The sequence below is a fragment of the Dryobates pubescens genome, chromosome 26, assembly GCF_014839835.1.
Source record: "Dryobates pubescens isolate bDryPub1 chromosome 26, bDryPub1.pri, whole genome shotgun sequence".
Classification (NCBI taxonomy): domain Eukaryota; kingdom Metazoa; phylum Chordata; class Aves; order Piciformes; family Picidae; genus Dryobates; species Dryobates pubescens.
The window spans coordinates 14,465,302-14,486,837 of NC_071637.1; the positions used below are offsets into that span (position 1 = coordinate 14,465,302).

A 21,536-nucleotide genomic window follows, 5' to 3' on the forward strand; every position below is an offset into this window, starting at 1 on the left:
GCACCAGAGGAAGTTTGTCTGTCATGGGATGTGTCTTCTGTGTGAGATATAGACACACACACATATATATAAGAAATACATCATGTATATGATGTATCACATCTGAAGAAAGATTTGCTGCAGGGAATAGCCTTGTGCTTCCAGTGTAGTTAATACCTCTGTTATGGTCTTCCCCTTTACACTGCAAGTTCTCTAAGTCCTGGTGTAGCAACAGAAGTTTTACAGTCACAGATGATGACAGTGAGCAAAGTGTTCCCATTTCCCTAGCAAATTGTGTTAAATTAGGCTCTGTGAAGGAGAAAGGAGCTGTGCTTGTGCTCTCAGTATTACATCTTCATCTTTGTGGTTGTTAACATAGTCTTTGCTCAGTGATTTCAAGGAATTAATATGCTGAACTTTTAGAATGGATGAAAGAGAGGGGAGAATGGAGTAAGAGGGGCTGCTGCTGGTTAATGGGGACTAAGAGTGCACTGGCGTAGGTTGATGTCTGCTTAAATAACAAGGACTGAACTCAGTGTCTCGTTCCTTATGCTGATCTGTTCTTATTTTATTCTCCATAGTCTATCACAGCAATTATATGTCACTGAACACTTGGAAATGAATATATAAAGTCTTTTTTTGGTAGCTTCCAGTAGAGTTGAACTTCTACTGCTGACCCCTTTCACGTTTCACCCAAAATTCAGAGTCATGTGGCCAAATTTTGCATAGCTGCCCGGGGAGCTGAATTGTCTGCCACCTCCTGAGTAAATCATTCTTGTCCAGGAGACTGAGGTTTAGGTTGGATGTTAGGAAGAACTTCTTTCCTGCAGGAGTGGCTGGACATTGGAACAGGCTGCCCAGAGAGGTGGTGGAGTCACCAACCCTGGAGGTGCTCAGAAAATACATAGATGTGACACTTTGGGACATGGTTTAATGGTCATGGTAGCATTGGGTTGGGAGTTAGACTTGATGACCTTAAGGTCTTTTCCAACCTTAATGCTTCTATGGTCAACTTGCCTCAGAGCCATTGTGTGAGCTCTACATTACATAAGCAAACTCAGGACAGCCATTCCAATTTGCAGGGGAAATAAAGCTCTCACCTGGTGACAGCTGCCTGCTGTGCAGGAGATAACCTGGGAGCTGGTTAGAAAGCAGAGCAGCCTCAGTCTTGTGAGGAATTCCTCCTCTTGGTATTTGCTTGTATTCTGCATCAGAGTAAACCCAAATATTTTCCATATTTTCAATCAGAAGGAAATTCTTCAATAAGTTTCTGAGTGATTTCTCCTTTGTGTTCTGCCTAGACTTTTAAATGTTTAAATTAATATCATTGTTTCCCTTTTTTTTTCCCTACAGACCAGGGAAGCACCATATGAGATGGCTTGTCTTTAAACCAGATTATCTGAAAATCATTTAGAACAGCTGCTCTCTAGTGATGGAGTAGTCTGGCTTTCTTCATTAGAATCTCTTGTTTGTTTTGTATTGAAGGGGTTTGACACTGCAACAAGAAATTGAGATAAATACTCAGCACATCAACTAGGAGAGCAGGTGGTTTTGTTTTGCTTTTTTTTTTCTTCACCATGCTTCTGATTCAAGGAAAGTGCAATATTTCTTCTCCAGACATGTTTCTGTGCATTTAGAAATTGCTCTGGAGATGGAAATTTCCATAGTTTCTTCCTGATATTTTTTCCCCCCGGTGTCTGATTCCTGAAATTTCTTTTGCTTCAGAACTTTTAGCTTGAGCTAGTTAAGGAGAAGAGTGGCAGCTGCTTAGTGTCTTCACCTTATTATAATTTGATGCTTGAATCATTTAGCCATGAAACCCAGCACAGCAATTCATAGAATGGTTTAGGTTGGAGGGGAGCTTGAAGATCACCTAGTTCCAACAGCCCTTCCATTGGCAGGGACATCCTCCAGCAGACCCGGGTTGCTCAGTGATTCACTGCAGCACCTTTCCTGTCTGTAAGAGAAATCTCCTGGCACACGAGCACGAACACATGCAGTGTAGCACGTCTCAGACATTCCACTGAGGAAATACCAACAGCTCCAGTAAATGGTAGATGATCCTGGCTCTCAGAAGTGTGGCAGAGCTGGATAGGGGGAGCTCATAGCTGGAACAGCTGTCCAAGCACTGTCCCATGCTGTGCTGCACTGCCTGGTCCTCACCTAAGGGCAAGGAGCAAGTGTAAACATTTCTCCTCCTCACATCTAATTTCTTTCTCCTTCTTTGTTGTAATGACCATTGTGTAAGACCTTCTCTCTTTCTCAGGTTTCTGGCAAATAATAAAAATTTCAAAGCAGGTTGTAATTCCTAGAGAAATTAGTAGGTTTCCAGTGAAATCACCTGCAAGCTGTTCAATTATACATCCTGTGTGAGCTCTGCTTCTGTAACTGCTTACTGCTCTGTTGGCCTGGGTGGAATTCTCAGCCCTTTTCTGTTCTGCTGCCTCCTCCTGGGTGTCTGCTTCTCTAAATCATTCTTCTCTGTCCACATTACAGGATGCACACACTCATACCCTTCTCTGGTGTCAGCTGCAGCACTCTCTGTCTTTTTTTTTTTATCCTAGTGTTATTAAAGCCCCTTTCTTCTAAACATTGGGTATTTGTTTCCCCTCAAAACACAACATTTTCCTCCTGTCATAAAGCAGGCGACTTAAAAATGTTCAAAGGCTCCTTCAGCAAAGCTGGGAATTAGGTTCTCATGGAGTCCATAAAAAATTGAAGACTTCATGTATTAACATACATTGATTTATTCATAGTGTTTCATTACAAATAAGTGAGGATCCCATAATATCAGGAAAGGTTAGGAGAGCAGGGGAGCACGTTACATTATACTGACAGCTCGGCTGAAATTGAGCTGCCTGTGGATTGAATTTGGAAGGCAGGCAAGGAATTGGCTGGTAAATAAGTCATGAGTTTTACTTGCAAGTGCCTGTATATCAACAGGGTTGCCATGGGTAAGTGTAATGGAGCAGGAGCAGAATTTCAAAGGTGTGCTTTCTGCTCGGGTTTCTCTGGAGGTGTGCTAGCGGCAGCAGGCTGTATTGGTGAGCAGCTCCCCAGCTCTGTAGCCTGCTGGCTTATTCTCTTAGGCAAAACCAGGTACCCTGTGAGGCTGAGCCTCGAATACTGGGCTCAGTTTTGGACCCTCACTGCAAGAAAAGACATTGAGGTGCTGGAGCAGGTCCAGAGAAGGGCTCATGAAGGGTCTGGAGAACAGGGCTGGTGAGAAGCCGCTGAGGGAACTGGAGTTGTTGAGCCTGGAGAAAAGGAAACTGAGGGGAGACCTTCTCACTCTCTACAACTGCCTGGAGTTGGAGTGAGGTGGGGTCAGACTCCTGAGTAATTAGCAATAGGACAAGAGGAAATGGCCTCAAATTATGCCAGGGGAGGCTTAGGTAAGGAAAAGTTCTTTACCAAGGGTGGTGAAACATTGGAACAGTCTGCCCAGGAAAGTGGTGAAGTCACCAACCCCAGAGGTGTTCAAAAAGCACACTGGGACATGGTTTAGTGGCCATGGTGGTGTTGGGTTGAATTGGATGGTCCTGGAGGTCTTTTCCAACCTTAATGATTCTGTGCAAACCTGCAAATGAAGACTAGAAATAGGGGAAGAGAAATGGTATCAGCAGCTTACAGGCTCAGAGAAAGGCTTTTGTCTAAAGACTTGATGGTATTTGTTTCATTTCAACACACCATTTCCTTTCAATGCTCCATTTCAGTGTATTGTCTTTAGCACTTCCAAAGCCTTTGTAATCTGCAGAAGGCTCCCATTGTTTTCAGTGGCCTTTGGAGAAGACCATTTGCCAGAAGGAAATAATACTTGATGGGAAACGTGTCCATCTTTGCACCAAAAGTGTTCATGTGCCGTGGGAGATCATCTGGGAAATTCTTGTGATAATCCTGTGGGTCCTGCTGTGTGCTCTGGTTTGGCTGCAGAAGTTCTGAGACTTGGAACAGGAAAAAAACCAGGCAATTCTCTGTGTCTTTTGTTGTAAACCAGCACATGCTGAGGTTTTAGTGGAGAAGAGAAATGAGGTTTTTTTTCCCTAAGTAAAGCCTTTGAAAGATTGTCATGTTTGCCTGGCAGCACCCAAACACACACCAGCTCCCTCGAGATCCTGAAATGGTTATCTGTCCTTGTGCTTGCAGTGTCTGGTCTCAAGGGATGGCTAAAAAGAGGAGCAGAGAGAGCGAGGGGTAGGAGGCCCCCTTGTCACCATGCTCTCCTTCTTCTTCATTTGCAGATCACATACAAGGCCGTTGGGTCTCTGGATCCCAGTGCTGACCTGTCCAGCCAAAGAGGGAAAGTCTTCAAGCTAAGGAATGAAACACATCACCTCTTTGTAGGATTATACCCAGGGACTACGTATTCATTCACCATCAAAGCCAGCACCGTCAAGGGCTTTGGGCCACCCATCACAACACGGATTGCAACCAAGATTTCAGGTACTGCTTTGGAGAAGGGGAAAAAAAGAACTTTGTAGGGCTCTGTTCTTTAGCTGATGCATAAAACAAGAGAGAGGAGTTCAGCTTAGTGCCTCTACAAGTTTCACAGGGCACATATTTAAATCAGCCACAATCCAGGATCTGTGTGTGTGTGTGTTCAGGAGACAAATGCAGTGGCTAATTTGTGGATATCTTAAACATCCATGAAATCTTTGTGGAGCATTTTAAAATGAGAACCTTCATTCGTTGTACAAATGAACTCTCCCTGTAATCATTGCTGGGAGCTGAGGAAGCTCCTTCCTTAATGTGGCTTTTCTTTTCAGCGTGGACCAAAATGGATGTAATGAAGTAATTGAATTAATAGTGCAAGGAGACTAAAAATAGAGGAGGACAGCTGGGTTTATGTTTGCTTTTGGAGTAAGGGCAGAGGGAGGGCTTGATGTAGGCAGACAAGCAAAGGCACTAAAATCAGGAGGCACTGCGAAGAGAAGGCAGGTCTGTCTCTGGAGGGGGGGAAATAAAAAGGGAAAATTGGGCTAACTCTCCCAAAAAACATGGATAAAAGAATGGTAGGGAAGCTACTGGATAGACATGCATAGACCTTAACATTTAATTGATAGCACTAAAATAAGTTCTTCAATGGAGCTTAAAATTGTCGGCTTTTTGAAGACCTTAACTGTTTCCTCAAGCCAAAATAAACATTTGGGACATTCAGGACACTTGTAATACTTGAAACTGTGGCTGGAAGCCATGGAAGAGGGTGCACAGCAGTGCTTATTTTCATTGCCCTCTTTCAAATCTGGTTAATAAAAAAATAAGTTGCTAGCAGCAAGTGGCAGTGTAAATGTTAGGGAAGTAAAATACATCCACTCCCTCCACTGTCCATCAGCAGGGTTTCAGCCCTTGACACTTAGTCCAAGGCCTGTGTCTCAACCACTTGGAGAAAAGCCATGAGCTGTGGTGGCAGCTCTGGGGCTGCTGGGGTTTTGACAGCCCTGCTGTGGAGGGAAGGCACAGCATGCACTCCACTCACTTGTGACCAGGGAAAGAAACCAGCTCGGTCGTGGCAGTGCCGCCGCTCCTGGTTCGGTTTCTTGGCATTTCTTGGCATGCAGTGAATGCTCCAGTTGTGTCAGCAGCCTGTGTGATGATTAACTGTGTGCATGCTCAGCATGTTTATTGTCTTTTTTCCCTCCATCTTCCAAACATCTGGGACACTATAGGTAAGCACAGATTCCAGGCAGGCATTAGGGTAGTCTCTTTCATTCTCTCATTGCATGGTCGGTTCTGCACAGGTCATTTGGAAATCACTGTCAGGCAGTTGCTGTTGTAGAGTTCCTGAGCAGTTGTAATTTTGGTCACCTGTCCTGCCCACTACTCCCCACAGGTGCAACTTCTGACAGCACCCCAAGGTGGGCCACAAGATGTGGCAGGCACCCTTGTGCCCAGGAGCAAGCCTAAGCCAGAGCCTTTCTGCAGCCCAGCCCTTGGCAGGAACTCTCCCCATCAGCTTCTCCCTGCTAGAAGCAGACCCTGGCTGTGCCAACCTGTGCTGAACCTCACTGAGCAGAGACTGAGCTGAGAAGCCAAATCCCTGAGCAGAATCAGTTCTAACTCAAACCAGGACTCTAGTGCATCTAGCATATCAGAAACAACTCAGTGGTAGCAGTGCAGTGCAGTGCTGTGGAGGTAGGCTAGAAGAAGCTGCTTCAGAGGAGCTGCTTCAGAGGAGCAGCTCTGCCTGCAAAGGGAGAGCCTGGCCAGTTTCTACTGTCCAAACTGTCCCAGCAGCCATTCTGTAGTGCTGTGTTGCACTTTGGCACCATTTCTCTGGCCAGAGCAGGTGCTGAACAATTCTTGGGGTGGCATCTGCAGCAAGTGGAGTGATCTCTGGTACAGACACTACTGTTGATGCTCCCCTTCTGTAAACGACTCTCAGTGCTTCCCCTCTACGCAGAGCGCTGCTTTCAGAGCAATCCTCCCTAAGGAGCTGTCATTCACTCTGAACTCCCTGCCAGCTTATTGGCAGGAATGTCAGTAGCTGAGCTGATGATAGCAGCCACCATTCTTGACGCTTTTCAGGCATTCAGATAAAAATCCCTGATTGTAAACAGGATTACAGCGGAAATGGCTGCGAGAGGATTAAATATGAGACCCCTGCTATGCAGCTTGCCCTTGCGAGTTGCAGATGAACTGTTTGTGTGAATTCTTCTCTTTGCTTTATCCTTTGAAGATACTTCAACAAAACTTGCATCCTTGGAGTGAATTTGGTACTGCCCTGGTCTCATGATCTCTTCAGTTCTTCCACAGTAAAAAAAAACCAACAATGTCCCAAACAGGTATCAGGGGAAAGTTACATAATAAGTGAAATGTGTTTCCTGAGGAAGCCTCATGAAAGACAACAAAACAGAATGTTGTGTCCAGTTCTGGGCTCTCCAGTTCAAGAGGGGACAGGAAACTACCGGAGAGAGTTTAGCAGATCGCTACAAGGCTGATTAAAGGACTGGAGCATCTCTCTTATGAGGAAAGACTGAAGACCTAGGGCTGTTTAATCTCAGGAAGAGAAGGCTGAGAGGGACCTTATCAACATCTACAAGTATCTGAAGGGTGGCTGTCAGGAGGATGGAGCCCAGCCTCTTTTCAGTGATACCCAGTGACAGGACAAGGGGCAATGGACATAAACTCAGTTGCAGAAAATTCCACCTCAACATGAGAAAAAACTTTTTACTGGAAGGGTCATGGACCCCATGAGCAGGCTGCCCAGAAAGGTTGTGGGGTCTCCTCTAGAAATCTCCAAACCCTGTTCCTGTGTGACCTGCCCTAAGTGGTCCTGCTTTGCAGGGGAGTTGGACTTGATGGTCTCTGAAGGTCCCCTCCAATCTTTAGCATTCTGTAATTCTAAGCAGAGATTAGATTTTGGGCAAGTGTAAATACTCAGTTGTTCCCATATTGCTCTGGGGAATGTGTCAGCAGAGTGATGGGGATACTGGCTGGGTATGCATGAGCATGTGTGTTGCTGCCAGGGAATTCAACAGCTCTAAAGCCCTGGGGTAAAATGCTGTGGGTTTGAGTGCTAAAAGAGCCTGGCTCATTCTTGCTCCTCTCTTCGTGCTTCATAGATGTGGTGCTAAGAGACATATTTTAGTGTCAGACTTGGCAGAGTTAGAGAAAGGCTGGACTTGATGATCTTGAAGGACTTTTCCAACTGAAAAGATTCCATGATTCTGTTACACACCTTCCAGCTAATCAAGGAGACACATCACAAGTCTGTGCATTAAAAACTCTCTCCCAAATGCAGGAGGTCTAATCCAGTCACCAGGAGAGTGAACAGGAGCCACATTTCCTGGGTGCTTGTCTTAGCTCTGCCACTGATGCATTCATCCCATTTGCTATATTTTAACATCTATTCATTTTTCTTTCTTCCCTTTCAAATGGAGGGAATGATCCCATCTCAAAGGACTGCTAAGTCTTACAAATTGAAGACAGAACTTCCAAAGCCAGCTTGATGTATTGGGTGTCCAATTCCTGCTTCATTTTAAGAGGAGAAGAGCATGCAAATATTTAAGTAGCTTTGACAGTTTGGGCCATAACGCTGGGAAGTATTTTGATATTTCATTTGGGAAATGTTAAATGGGCTCCAAGAAATGTTAATATTAGGTTGCCATCACTACCAGAGGCTGTAGGTGGTGTAGAATTCAGGTGTTGCTCTTTGTTCTGCTGCAGCACCATCGATGCCAGAGTATGACACAGACTCCCCGCTGAACGAGACGGACACTACCATCACCGTGATGCTGAAGCCAGCCCAGTCCCGGGGAGCGCCTGTCAGGTAGGCTCCTCTCCCTCTCCTCATCCCTCTCCTCTCCCTCATCCCTCTCCCTCATCCCTCTCCCTCATCCCTCTCCCTCATCCCTCTCCCTCATCCCTCTCCCTCATCCCTCTCCCTCATCCCTCTCCCTCATCCCTCTCCCTCTCCCTCATCCCTCTCCCTCATCCCTCTCCCTCATCCCTCTCCCTCATCCCTCTCCCTCATCCCTCTCCCTCATCCCTCTCCCTCATCCCTCTCCCTCATCCCTCTCCCTCTCCTCTCCCTCTCCTCTCCCTCTCCTCTCCCTCTCCTCTCCCTCTCCTCTCCCTCATCCCTCTCCTCTCCCTCTCCCTCATCCCTCTCCTCTCCTTCTCCTCTCCCTCTCCCTCATCCCTCTCCCTCTCCTCTCCCTCTCTGCTCCCTCTCTTCTCCCTCTCCTCTGGTCATGCAGATGCTAGCTAAGAGATGAGTGCTGCTGCTCAACCTACTGCCTCTCACTGCTAACCTCCAGGAAGGGTTACTGATCACATTGCACCGGGTCATTACCCTTCACCTGTCTTTGGAGTCCAGCAATGTGTGCAGCCATGTGCTGGAATGCTGTGAAACCAGCATGGCCTTGCAAAGGGGAGGAGGCTTTAGGCCTCTACCTCGTGCCCTCTCTTCCATGGTGGGCAAGAATCTTTTGCAACTATCACACAAATGTCTCCAGTAGAGACAGGGATATGATTTAATGACACATCCTGCACCAGTTGGTGGTCCACCCTCTGTCACAGCTTCCCCCAAATGGCATCAATGCTCTGAAGCAAAAAATCTGTTCTTTAAGACTTAGCACCAATCCTGTTCTCGTTTTCCCCAGTAATATATTTTCAAGTTTCCTTTTCAATCTCTGGTACTCCATATGAGCAAATTTAGGAGCCTATTTTCTGAGTCCTTTAGGGATGTTTTTTCTGCTGGAAAGGAGCAGTAAAATCACACAGCTCCGTTTTGGTTTATTCCTTTATATGGGGGAACATTCCTGTATCTTGTTTTACCACCTGCTGCCTCAAAAGTGTTGCTATTTCGTCTTGTTATTGAAAAAGTCTTGTGATTTTTCTCAAAGTCAGTTTACTATCCTTTGGCTGCATCCAAAGACTAATGTCTTCTCCAGCAAATGCATCTGGTCTAAAGAGAAGAAAAAAAGGCTTTTTTTCCCTAAACGTTCACTCTGGTGTCTTTAATTGCATGGCAGCCTTTTACAGACCCATCTGCAGAGTGCAATATTTACATGCCACATCTAAGTGATAAGATTATTTGCTATTGTGAGCCCATTTCAGTGACTTGCAGATGTGGGCATAAAATCCAGAATGGACAGAAGGGGAATAAGGAGGTGGAGTTATTGGGGGGAATTTTAGCTTTGTATTACCAACAGCAGCGTTGTGTATGAATGGGTGTGAATGTGTGACTACCTTTCTCTGTGTGACCATCTAAACTCTTCATAGCCTAGCCTCAACAAATCCAGTCATTTCAACCCTGGATTTTGCCAGCCTCTTCCCTTTTCTTCCATTGTCATCTGAACTGCCAGTTGAGGTTTAGGCTGGAGGTTAGGAAGAAGTTCTACATAGGGAGAGGGATTGCCCATTGGAATGGGCTGTCCGGGGAGGTGGTGGAGTTGCTGTCACTGGAGGTGTTCAGGAGGAGACTTGATAGGGTGCTTGGTGCCATGGTTTAGTTGATTAGGTGGTGTTGGATGAGAGGTTGGAAGCAATGATCTTGAAGGTCTCTTCCAAACCTGGTCTGGTCTGGTCTGGTCTATTCTACTCTACTCTACTCTACTCTAACTGCAGGTACACCAAATTCAAAGTCACATTAAGATAGTTCTGAAGTTCCCCTGTGCTTGTGACAAATCGTCTGGATGAGGTTGTTTATAAAACTAATGATCATGAAGTCAAAACTGTTAACAACCTGTAGACAAAAATTAAGATGTTTTCTTATGACCTTACAGGAATAATACACACTTAGATATTCTTTGATCTGTTTCCTCCTATTGCCAAAAGAAAGCTGAAGACTCAGCAGAAATAGTCTGCCCTGTGGCACAGGCATTTCTTTCTTGCCTGTATTTTCTGTGCTATAACCTGAAGAGCTTGACTCCACATTGCCCTTTAAAAATAACTTCTAGGTGTTCTTATATCAATCTAAAACCCCTGAATGGTGCTGTGATTGATTTGCTGAAGACTGACATTCATCTATAATAGATTCAGAAGAGGAAAGAAGAATGCAAGTGTTCTCAGTCTCTGCTCCTCAACTCTTTCCTGCAAATCTCCAATGTGATTTTGAGGATAATTCTGCCTTTGAATCTCTTATTGTCAGGAGGGCTGAGTCAGTCCGTCATAGATTATTCACATATGACATCTTTAGACCTCTATTTGAGAATTTATATCCCATTCACTGCTTGGAAGTACCACTGGGAAGGGTTTTATCTGTATGACATGTCCACTGGGCTGGCTTTTTTTGTGTTGGGTATTTAAAAGTCCATCTGGTTTATTAACATGTGGTTGGCTCTATCAATCTACCTATACAACTGTTATGGAGCAAATCAAATTTCCAGAGCATGCATTAGTTGTGAAGATTTCAGAGTTTAAATAAATGCTTCCCTTAGGTGTGATTGCCTTGTTGATACCCTGCCCTGCATACCAGAGCTGTAGGACACTGCAGAAGGACATTAGAGAAGAGTCTGTTACTATTTTTCAGAGGTTCTTTTGTTGGGAAAAAAAGATGGATTTAATCTCTCTCTTCCTGCAGATCTCTCAGATGTATCAGTAGATCATCTGTGATGTTCTTTGGTGTGGCTGGCAGCACACAGGTACAGGACAGTCTTCAGGCCCCCTGACTCTGCTGAAGAACAGTATCATCAGAATAGTATCATTTGCATTTGCATGCATTCAGCTTGCATTGGGTTGGAAAGGACCCTCAGAGGTCATCTTGTCCAACCCTTCTGCAGTCAGCAGGGACATCTCCAACTAGTTCAGGCTGCCCAGGGCCACATTGAGTCTGATCTTGAATGTCTTCAGGGACAAAGCCTCAAACACATCCCTAGGCAGCCTGTTCCAGTACTATACCATTGTTCTTCCAAGTTCTTCTTGTGAAGAACTTCCTCCTGATGTCCAACCTAAATCTACCTTGCTCCAGTTTCAAACCATTGCCCCTCATCCTATCCCCACAGACCCTTCTAAACAGTCCCTGCCCAGCCTTCCTGTAGGTCCCCTTCAAATACTGAAATGCTGCTCTGAGGTCTGCCCAGAGCCTTTTCTTCTCCAGCCCCATCAGAATGCAAGGTGACAAGCATTAAGTGTCAGGAAGGCCTCCTTAGTTTTTTGTGTAGCATGGGATAATTGTTGAATGGTTGTTTCAAGGTTTTTTTCAGTCCCACCTGCAGTGAGGGTAAGGGGCATTTTGGGTCAGTTGTCTCATCTGGTACAGGAAATGCATTTTCTTACTGGAGCAGCATCCTTTTCACCTGAGAGTGCTGTCCTTTAAAAGGACACAAAACTGCTCTTGCCCATTTCTCAGCCATTTTCTGTGAGCCTGGATGTGGCTTCCTAACCACTCTGCAGACATCTTTGGCAGAAAGGGGAGTGGAAAGCCATCAAATTTCCACATCCATTAATGATAGTATTTTAACAACCAAATTACACATACAGCACATTCTTTTGTGTCAAGCACCATCTCCTTAGCTCTACAGCAAAGCTTCTGCTAACACTTTTTTAGTGTTTATCAAGGCCTGAGGATGCTGAGAGTGTGGGAGTGAATGCTTTGGCTTAAATCTTTTATCCTGGCCGCACAAACTGTCAGATTAAATTCCAGCAATCAAAAGGTTAATGAAGTCTGAACTCTAAGCCAAGAATCACAAATTGATGGCCATTTTCTCACATCAAGCTGTCAACCAGTAAGATGAGGCAAGAGGGAAAATACCCAGGGTTGCCAGTTGGAAGCTTTCTTTTTCCAAGGTACTTTTTTTTCCTTCACAGCAACCAAAGCCAATATGCCCCTTCCTTGTTATCATGGAATAAAAGGCTGACAGGAAACCATGTAGAAGACCTCAAAAATAAGGAACTCTGAATTCCTGGAGGCACACTGCAAAGCCTCCTTTTGCCTCTGAGAGCTATTGGATAAGCCCCTTCAGTGAGATGCCCTGCTCAGGGTCAGAGCAGCCCCCAGGAAGGATCTTGGCTTTTTTTGCAGACCACAGAGGATGCTTGACCTAATTGAAGCAGCTCCTTGAGGTGCTTAAAATGAGATGAGACGAGCCTGGGCACAAGTCCCTGGCAAATGTCCACCCCTCAGAAGCAGCACACAAGCTTTCTCCAGCCAGCAGTTCCTCTACCAGGAGTGAGGACGAGGAGCTCAGAGGGCGAGAGGGGCTCTCTCTCCCGTGGCAGGCGACGTTTGCTCTAGCAGATGTCCCTCCACACGTCTACAACAGCACAAAACCACGACAAAAAGGAAAGCTGAGCGAGCTCTGCTGTGCTGCTGCAGACTAAGGCATTTCAGGATTTAATTATACCACAGGTATATAAATTCCGGAAACATGTTAATGCTCCCGTGATTAAAATTATAGAAGGGCCTAATTGAAAAAGCATAAACTGAAGGGAAGAATTCCTAATTATAGTTTGCTTTGAGGTGTTAATTTCCTCTATAATGAATGCATAATTCCTTGGAACTAGAGAAGGGGGTGGCTGCTCCAGCGCGTGGGCTGCAGATGGAATGAAGGGATTCTCGTCAATGCAGCCAGACAATCGGGCAGAATAACCCCCAGCTGCCACGCTGCTCTTCTGTCTCCCTTTCATTCCGGTTCTCCTTGCACAGCGCTTTCCCAAAGCGGAAGGCGGAGCTAGGAGATGCGAGGGATTTGCTTGCTGTGCAGGAGGAAGGGGAAATGAGGCTGGCTTAATTAAAAGTAGTCAAGGTCCAAGAGAGGAAGGTGAGGAGAGAGGCAGAGAATGGAATGGAATGGAATGGAATGAAATAGAATAGAATAGAATAGAATAGAATAAGCCAGGTTGGAAGAGACCTTCAAGATCATCGCGTCCAACCCATCAACTAATCCAACCCACCTAATCAACTAACCCATGGCACCAAGCACCCTATCAAGTCTCCTCCTGAACACCTCCAGTGATGGTGACTCCACCACCTCCCTGGGCAACCCATTCCAATGGGCAATAGCTTTCTCTGTGTAGAACCTCTTCCTAACATCCAGCCTAAACCTCCCCTGATGCAGCCTGAGACTGTGTCCTCTTGTTCTGGTACTGGCTGCCTGGGAGAAGAGACCAACATCCGCCTGGCTACAACCTCCCTTCAGGTAGCTGTAGAGAGGAATAAGGTCACCCTTGAGTCTCCTCCTCTCCAGGCTAAGCAACCCTAGCTCCCTCAGCCTCTACTCACAGGGCTTGTGTTCCAGACCCCTCCCCAGTTTTGTTGCCCTTCTCTGGACACCTTCCAGTAAGTCAACCTATTTCCTAAACTGAGGGGCCCAGAACTGGACACATTACTCAAGGTGTGGCCTAACCAGTGCAGTGTACAGGTGCAGAATGAACTCCCTGCTCCTGCTGGCCACACTGTTCCTGATGCAGGCCAGGATGCCATTGGCCCTCTTGGCTGCCTGGGCACACTGCAGGCTCATGTTCAGCCTACCCTCAACCAGCACTCCCAGGTCCCCCTCTGCCTGGCCGCTCATGCAGGATTTTCACTGGAAGGCTCAAAGAGCAAACCAGAAGAAGAGGCAGTGCCAGCTTCCCTTGGTCTCACCTTGACAGATCCCTGAGGAACTGCAGGAGCCCATGCAGGCTGAGGGCTAATTCTGCCATTCTATGGCTGTTTTCTCATATCACAAATATGCTTGGGTTTGGAGTTGGTGAACTTCAGGATTATCAGATTCATAGAATGGGTTGGGTTCAAAGGCACCTTAAAGATCATCCAGTTCCAACCTCCCTGCCATGGGCAGGGACACTTCCCACCAGCCCAGGTTCCTCAAGGCCTCATCCAACCTGGCCTTGAACACCTCCATGGAGGAGGCATCTAGATCCTCCCTGGAAAACCTGTTCCTCCCTGTTCCAGTGTCTCACCACCCTTACTATAAAGATACAACCTACTGCCCCATTCCCACCATGAGGGATGTAAAGTGCTTTACAGATGATGATAGACCAGCTGCAAGTTCAGGCAGGGATGTCCAAGCCCTTGAGACTTTACTTCTCCCCTTTCTCCATCCTCAGTTTTCCTCTGTTCTGGGGCAGGAGATGTTGTCACTGAAGGTGCCATTTAAGACCTCTCCCTGGTATCAAAAGCATGATCACTTTACACCTTCTGAAAAGCACTGAAAAGTAGCCAGAAAAGGTGGGGGAAAAAATCTGGCTGATACTTCTGCACCTTCAGGTGCTGAAAGTCAACATTACCCTGACCCAGGAGAGACCATCTTTTCTACTGAACATCTTTTCTACCAGAAAGAGAGGGCACAGTCTCAAGCTGTGCCAGGAGAGGTTTAAGCTGGATGTTAGGAAGAAGTTCTTCACAGAAAGAGAGATTGGCCATTGGAATGTGCTGCCCAGGGAGGTGGTGGAGTCACCATCACTGGAGGTGTTTAGGAAGAGACTGGATGAGGCACTGGGTGCCATGGTTTAGTTGATTACATGGTATTGGGTGATAGGTTGGACTCTGTGATCTCAAAGGTCTTTTCCAACCTGGGTTGTTCTGTTCTGTTCTATTCTGCTCTATTCTATTCTATTCTATTCTATTCTATTCTATTCTATTCTACTGCACTGTACATTGATATAACTACAAGGAAATGGCTACCTGACCCTATGGGCCTTGTCTAGCAATGAACTGAGGTTGGAACAGAGCAGGTTCTTCCTTTGCATCTTGTGTGCTTCTTAGCCTTTCAGTTAAATAAAAAATTACCCCAAAACACAAACAGACCCCAAAAAACCTAATTTCTAATGTTCTGTATTTAAAAAGACATCTCCTGTGCAGGCTTTCTCTCCACACTCTGGTAGCTAGGGTGGAGGACAAGGGAGAGAAAGCTTTGAAGTCCAAAGTAGATTATTTCTCTATCAAAATGGACCTAATTTCAGGGAAGCCAAATTAATTCTGCCTGAGAATATATGCAGATACACCCATCTCTTGTCCAAGCCACCACTTCTGTGAAGGACATGGCAGAAGGCACTGGACCATCCCAGCAAGAGTGTGCCATAGTCTCTCCTCATCCTGCAAGTTTCTCAAGAACCACTTTGGTTCTTCTTGCCCTTCAAACTCCCTTGGGGTCTCCAGGCAGCGCTGGATGACAACCAGGGCTCAGGCAGCGACGCCTGTTTAATGCTAAGCGACACTAACAGAAAAGGAGTTGTTTTTATTTTGTGGATCAGACAGATGGCAGGTGGCTCAGGAGGGGAAAACCACCTCCAAAGCCACTAATGTTAGCTCCTGTTGCAGCGAAAGCCGTTCTGTCTGCACTCATTATCTTTAATCTGCCAGCACAAAATAACATTGAACTGGAGAGATAGACACTGGGCCAGTTCCACTGGGGAACAGCAGCTATTATGTCTAATCTGTGTTGGAAGCCAGGTCAGGCTTATGGAGATGGTGGAGATAATGGAGCACAGAGTTCTGAAATGCCCTCTGGTTCTTTATGGCTTTTTTCAGTCTTAAAAAAAAAAAGAGGGAGAGAAAAAAAACTATCTCCAGGAAGATTAAACTGAGAGAATTTAAAGCATTTTTTAAAAGTGCTGCATATATAACACAAGGAACCAGATGCAGCAGCAGCAGTGTTCTGGTGGGCTGGGATGGAGAAGAGGTGATTTTGTCAGTATGGTGAGCAGCTTTTATTAGATCAAATGATACAGCTGGGAAAACCAGGCTTTTTAACACACAAATCCTCCTTTTTGGCCACTAAATGCTGCCTGTCAATAGAGCTGTCTTTTCTTTTGACAACTGCTCTAGGTTTTGTGTCTGTTACCACAGCTCCAGGTGCTGTGCATGGGTGCTACCAGGAGGATGATCAGAGGGCTGGAGCACCTCTCCTATGAGGACAGGCGGAAAGAGTTGGGGCTGTTCAGTCTGGAGATAAGAAGGCTCCAAGGTGACCTAATTGTGGCCTTCCAGTATCAGAAGGGGGCCTACAAGAAGGCTGGGGAGGGACTCCTTAGGATCTCAGGTAGTGATAGGACTAGGGGGAATGGAATGAAGCTGGATGTGGGGAGATTCAGGCTGGATGTGAGGAAGAAGTTCTTCCCCATGAGAGTGGTGAAGCCCTGGAATGGGTTGTCCAGGGAGGTAGTTGAGGCCCCATCCCTGGAGGTATATAAGCCCAGGCTGGATGAGGCTCTGGCCAGCCTGATCTAGTGTGGGATGTCCCTGCTCACAGCAGGGCGGTTGGAACTAGATGATCCTTGTGGTCCCTTCCAACCCTGACTGATTCTATGATACTATGATACCCTGTCCCCCAGGTAGCTCCTCACAGTTACTGACACTGACTGGGAAGAAAGATGGGCCCATCTCTCTTTTCTATACTGGGAGCAAGTAGTCTTTAAACTTTCTTATTCTAGAGCCCATTTCAATCTCTATAGGAATTTAACAAAGCTTGAAATGACAGCGATAAAAGAATGCCTGTGTGGAAACTCTGACTCCAAATAGTATTAGCCAAGTGTGAAATCGCTACCTTTTGTTTCATGAATTTCAGGGCCACATCATGCCTTGGTAGTAAATCTAGAGTGGTGAAAGGAATGGGAGAGTGGAAGAAAATGTGAAGAAACTCTTTTCCCAGCCTTCTTCATTAAATGGGTTACATTAATACTGGCTCTATCTCAGCAGGATTTGTTCTCCCCTCCCCACCCCAGCAACGGCAGCAATTAACCATCTCTTCTTTCCATGCCATTTTTGATCCATTTGGCTGCATTTGGATGTGGTGTTGGTATTCTTCAGTGACTGTAGCACAAGAGTTGTTTAATTTAAATGGGTGTCTAAAAGGGGGCACACAAAAATAACTTCAAAAATGAAGGCTCTGGTGTGAATAACTTTGCAGTATGAGAGACTATTTCCTTGAGTAGCTTTGCTATTATCAGCTTTATTTTTGTGAATGCTTTGCAGATGGGAACAAGCTGATTGATGACAGTGCAGCCCAACATTCATAATGGGCTACTTTTTGAATGGTTGGAATAGCCAAGCATATGCCAGGAGAAAGCACACTCCAGATATGCCAGGAGAAAGCACGCTCCAGAAGATGTCATCTCAGAACAACCTCTTTCTTCCTCCATTTTCTGCATAAAAGTGTTTATTGAAAGCTAACCTTGGCTTCAGCAGGTTGTATCCTGCATGGAGCTGTTCCAAAGCATAATGGGAATAGTCACAATCTTTAATTGATTGTAATGGGTTTCGAATCAGGTCTTAAATAGACAGAAAATTGCAGAATGGTGCAGTGAGTCCTGGGCGGCTGTGGAGCTCATTTCATTATGCTCTGCAGATGAGTTTCTGAGCTGCTGATTAAAGGTGCAATGGAAAATATGAAGGGTGACATTTTAGAGCATGTGAAGTGGGTAACCTGATTCTCAGGAATATATTAGCACCTGTTGGAGCCCAGAAAACTTTACGAAGCTGTCTGAATCCTGACGGTCTGAATGTTTGATTGCCAGGGTTCAAGAGGAGCCTGGTGAGGAGATATTCAGTGTTGTAGAGAAAGAATGCAGTGCTGTTCGTGTAGTATGTGCTCAAAACACCAAGCCTTAGCATCAGCTGGGGCTGCCCAACCCGGAGAAAAGAAGGCTTCAGGCCCCCCTGAAAGGGAGTCTTTACAAGGGCTTGTAGTGACAGCATGAGGGGCAATGGCTTAAAGCCATTTAGACTGGAGATTAAGAAGAAATTCTTTACAGTGAGGGTGTGAAACACTGGAAGAGGGTTGCCTTGTTGGAGCAGGTCATGGATTTTCCTCCCCTGCAGGTGCTGAAGGCCAGGTTGGATGAGGCCTTGAGCAACCTGGGCTGGTGGGATGTGTCTCTGCCCATGGCAGGGGGATTGGAACTGGGTGATCTTTAAGGTCCCTTCCAATCCAACCCATTCTCTGAATCAATGAATCAGACTTTACAGCAGTTACCCATTTAGCTCTTGTAAATTCTGTTTTACTCTCTGTTTTTTAGATATGTATATATATATTAGAGTTTAGTGGTTTGGGGGTGATTTTTTTTTAAACTAAATCCCTTTTTACAAAATCCTTTCTAAGATAACTAAGAAGGATCTCATTTCCTGCTTAATTTCACAGATTTTAAAGTAAGCTCTGTAGAATAATGCTAGATTTTATAGGATACTTCCTCAGAGTTCCCATTATTTTGTTTCATATTGTCTTATTTCTTCTTTTGATACCTTTAGGAAAGACAAAATAATGATGTTGATGCTAATCCCCCCCCCCCCCCCCCCCCCAGTTTGCATTGCTGAAATCAACTTGGCCATAAAACTCCACATCCAGTAGCTAATCTGAATTCTAAATGTGGGTGTCAGGCAGCTCATCAAACCTTCTCCCATTCCAGTATCTTGGGAGACAGCTCCATGCTGTCAGAATAAAGGCAATGAACCTTCATGGGTATCTACAAATATATTTTCATTGGCTCAAGCAGATTCAAAGGGATCATAAGTTAAATGCTAAGTTCTGAGTTAAATGTCTCAAGTTAAAATCTCATTCCCTGGAGATACTCAAAACCTGCCTGGACATTGCAACCCTGGACAACCTGCTGTGGGTGACCCCTGCTTTAAGCAGGGGGGCTTGAACTGGGTGATCCAGAAGGCCCTTCCAACCCCTACCATGCTGAGATTCTGTGAAAACCAGATGATAGAAAAAAAAAGCCAGTGGTAAGTACCTGTGGCCAGGATGCTGCAACATAACAACTAAATTAACAAGAGGAATACCAAGTTTAAATAACATCCAGGGAAAGTGCTCTCAGGCTGCATTTCCAGTGAACATTTCCAGTGGTCAAGCCTGGTGATTGATGTCAGAACTTCTAGCTGATTTCATAGAATCACAGAATTGTTTTGGTTGGAAAGGATGTTCTCCCTGGAGCCTTCTCTTCTCCAGGCTGAACAAGCCCAGCTCTCTCAGGTTGGCTTCACAGCAGAGGGCTTCCAGCCCTCCCAGCATTGCTGTAGCCTCCTCTGGCACTGCTCCAACAGGTCCCCGTTTCTGCTTTGCTGAGGACTCCAGAGCTGGCCCCAGCACTGCAGGTGGGGTCTCAGAAGAGCAGAGGAGGAAGGCAGAATCCCCTCCCTCCACCTGCTGGCCACATTCGTGCACATCCTGCATCCAGCACTTGAGTTTGGTCTAGATACATGGCTAGATTGCTGGAGAAGGTGCTTCCTCCATCTATCCTTAAATTGTGCTGCAAGCAGCTCAGAACAAAACCAAGAGCAGGGGAAGGAGAAATCTAGCAGCACTCAGGGAGATCTCAGTCACCCAGAAATGGGCTGCGATTTGGAACATTGATTAACCACTCTTGTGCTTCCACACTGAATGGAGAACTCATCATTTAACAGATTACCTTGTAGATGATGATAAGAGCACATCTTCTTCTTCTGTGGACAACATTTGTGCTGTGCAGCCACTACCGCTGCTGCTTTTATCAGGGATTTAGAATGGAGCTGTCAAAAACTTTCAAAAGCTTCTATTAAAGTAATGTGGATTTATCTTAAGACCTGTACAATCTATCAAGGAGCCCAGTTCTGGCCTCCTTTTCTGCTACAAGTGACAACAGTCAGGTCTCCAGCCTTCTGGGAAGGCAGGCATTTGGTTGGTGGCACAGATTTGTGAGGCTCCCTGGGAAGCTCTCTGCAGAGCAGAGGTTAGGGATGGTTGAAAGCTTGTCCTTTCCTGCCCTTTAAGGGGGCAGCAAGGTCACTTGGCTGTGATGAGGTGGGGTGGAGCAGCTCAGCAGCAGGAATGCCAGAACCCTGCTGCTGCTGTCCTGCAGCATGCACTGTGTGGATTTGTTTGCAGTGTCTGCAGGCATGGCTGAATGTTAAACACGGCAGGGTGGTTGGTAGTTTTACTGCATCGCCTCCCAGTTTATTGGGACGGAAGTTGTTGCATAGTGCTGGGAGTTTGAATGCTCTGCTTTTGTTGGTTGCTTGCAATACAATTTTAATCCAGGACACTAAATGTTTCTTTTCTGGGCATTTGTGGCTGAAGCATTGATTCCTGCTACAAAAGTGCTGTTTGCTGCTGATGGCTAGAAGCAGTGGCTTTGAAGCATGACACAGGGAGAGCCCCAGAAGATTCCTGCTGCTGCCTACCTGGTAGCCAGAATGGGAGCTAGAATAGCTTGGATATTTCCTTCTTATTTCTGTTGCTCACTTCTCTTTGGAAAACTACTGCTCCTTTCCCCTGGTTGTAATCAGGCTGCTGTGCATTACAAAACCATCAGTCATAACCAGTTGCAAATGGTTGACCCTGCTGAGCACCAACACAGAGCTGTGATTGCAGCTGAAGGGCTTGTGGAGGCCAGAAGGGCAGATCCTGCTCACTGAGTTTATTTGGGGTTAGTGCCTAAATGCAGTCTTAGGGTTCCTAAGGCACCATGGAAAGTTACCACCTTCTGATGGGAGTTGAATTACTTTTACTCATTTGAGAATTGTTGTAGTGATGCAGATGGTTTGGCCAAACTCTAGGGTGGGTCATTGCACACTTGCTGCTCAGAATTCCCACACTGATTTTGCTTGGATGTAGCATTATTGGCTTTTTGCTTCAATGAAAAGGCAAATGGTTGTGAGGTCATCTTAGCACTGATAGGAGCAGGTGTGGAAGCTCTTGATGTGCCTTGCAGCACTTCATTGGTTAATGCAGAGAAGTTGATGTCACAAATGCCCCGAGGCAGTCAGGAAGCTCCAAGGCAAGAGCAAAACATGAGGAAAAGAGCATAACCTAAAAAACAAAGATGTGACAGCAACAAAGGAAGAAAGGCTGCAGCAGTCTGTGTTCTAGCTAGGGGTGACCTGTGAGTCCTGCACTTCTGGAGGATCTAGAGAAGTCAAGCTGCTTGGGATCAAAATACCAGAAGGCAAGACCCAGAACAATTGTTTGTCAAGGAAACAAACCCTTGGCCTCTGTTGGTTGAAAGGAGGTGACTACATATTTGTACATAACCAGGAAACACCGGTGTTTAGGACTAGATAAAACAGAAACCAAGCTTTTGTAGCTCAAAAGGCACATGGCAAATGCCCATGAAAATGTCATCTACAATTTTACACATTGCTGACAAAATTGCAACCTTTCCCAGGAGTGTGGATCATTATTGTCAGAGAGAAGGGT

At 45.8% G+C, this 21,536-nt stretch overlaps 1 protein-coding gene across 1 annotated transcript in view; it reads left to right on the forward strand.

Moving 5' to 3' along the window:
- The window catches only part of PTPRT (protein tyrosine phosphatase receptor type T), a 435,070-nt gene that overhangs the window by 314,505 nt on the left and 99,029 nt on the right, over nucleotides 1-21,536 (forward strand). The window contains exons 10-11 of the mRNA XM_054173729.1: nucleotides 4,221-4,422; nucleotides 8,146-8,248. Coding sequence (XP_054029704.1) covers nucleotides 4,221-4,422; nucleotides 8,146-8,248 — 305 coding nt within the window. The remainder of the gene's footprint in view (nucleotides 1-4,220; nucleotides 4,423-8,145; nucleotides 8,249-21,536) is intronic.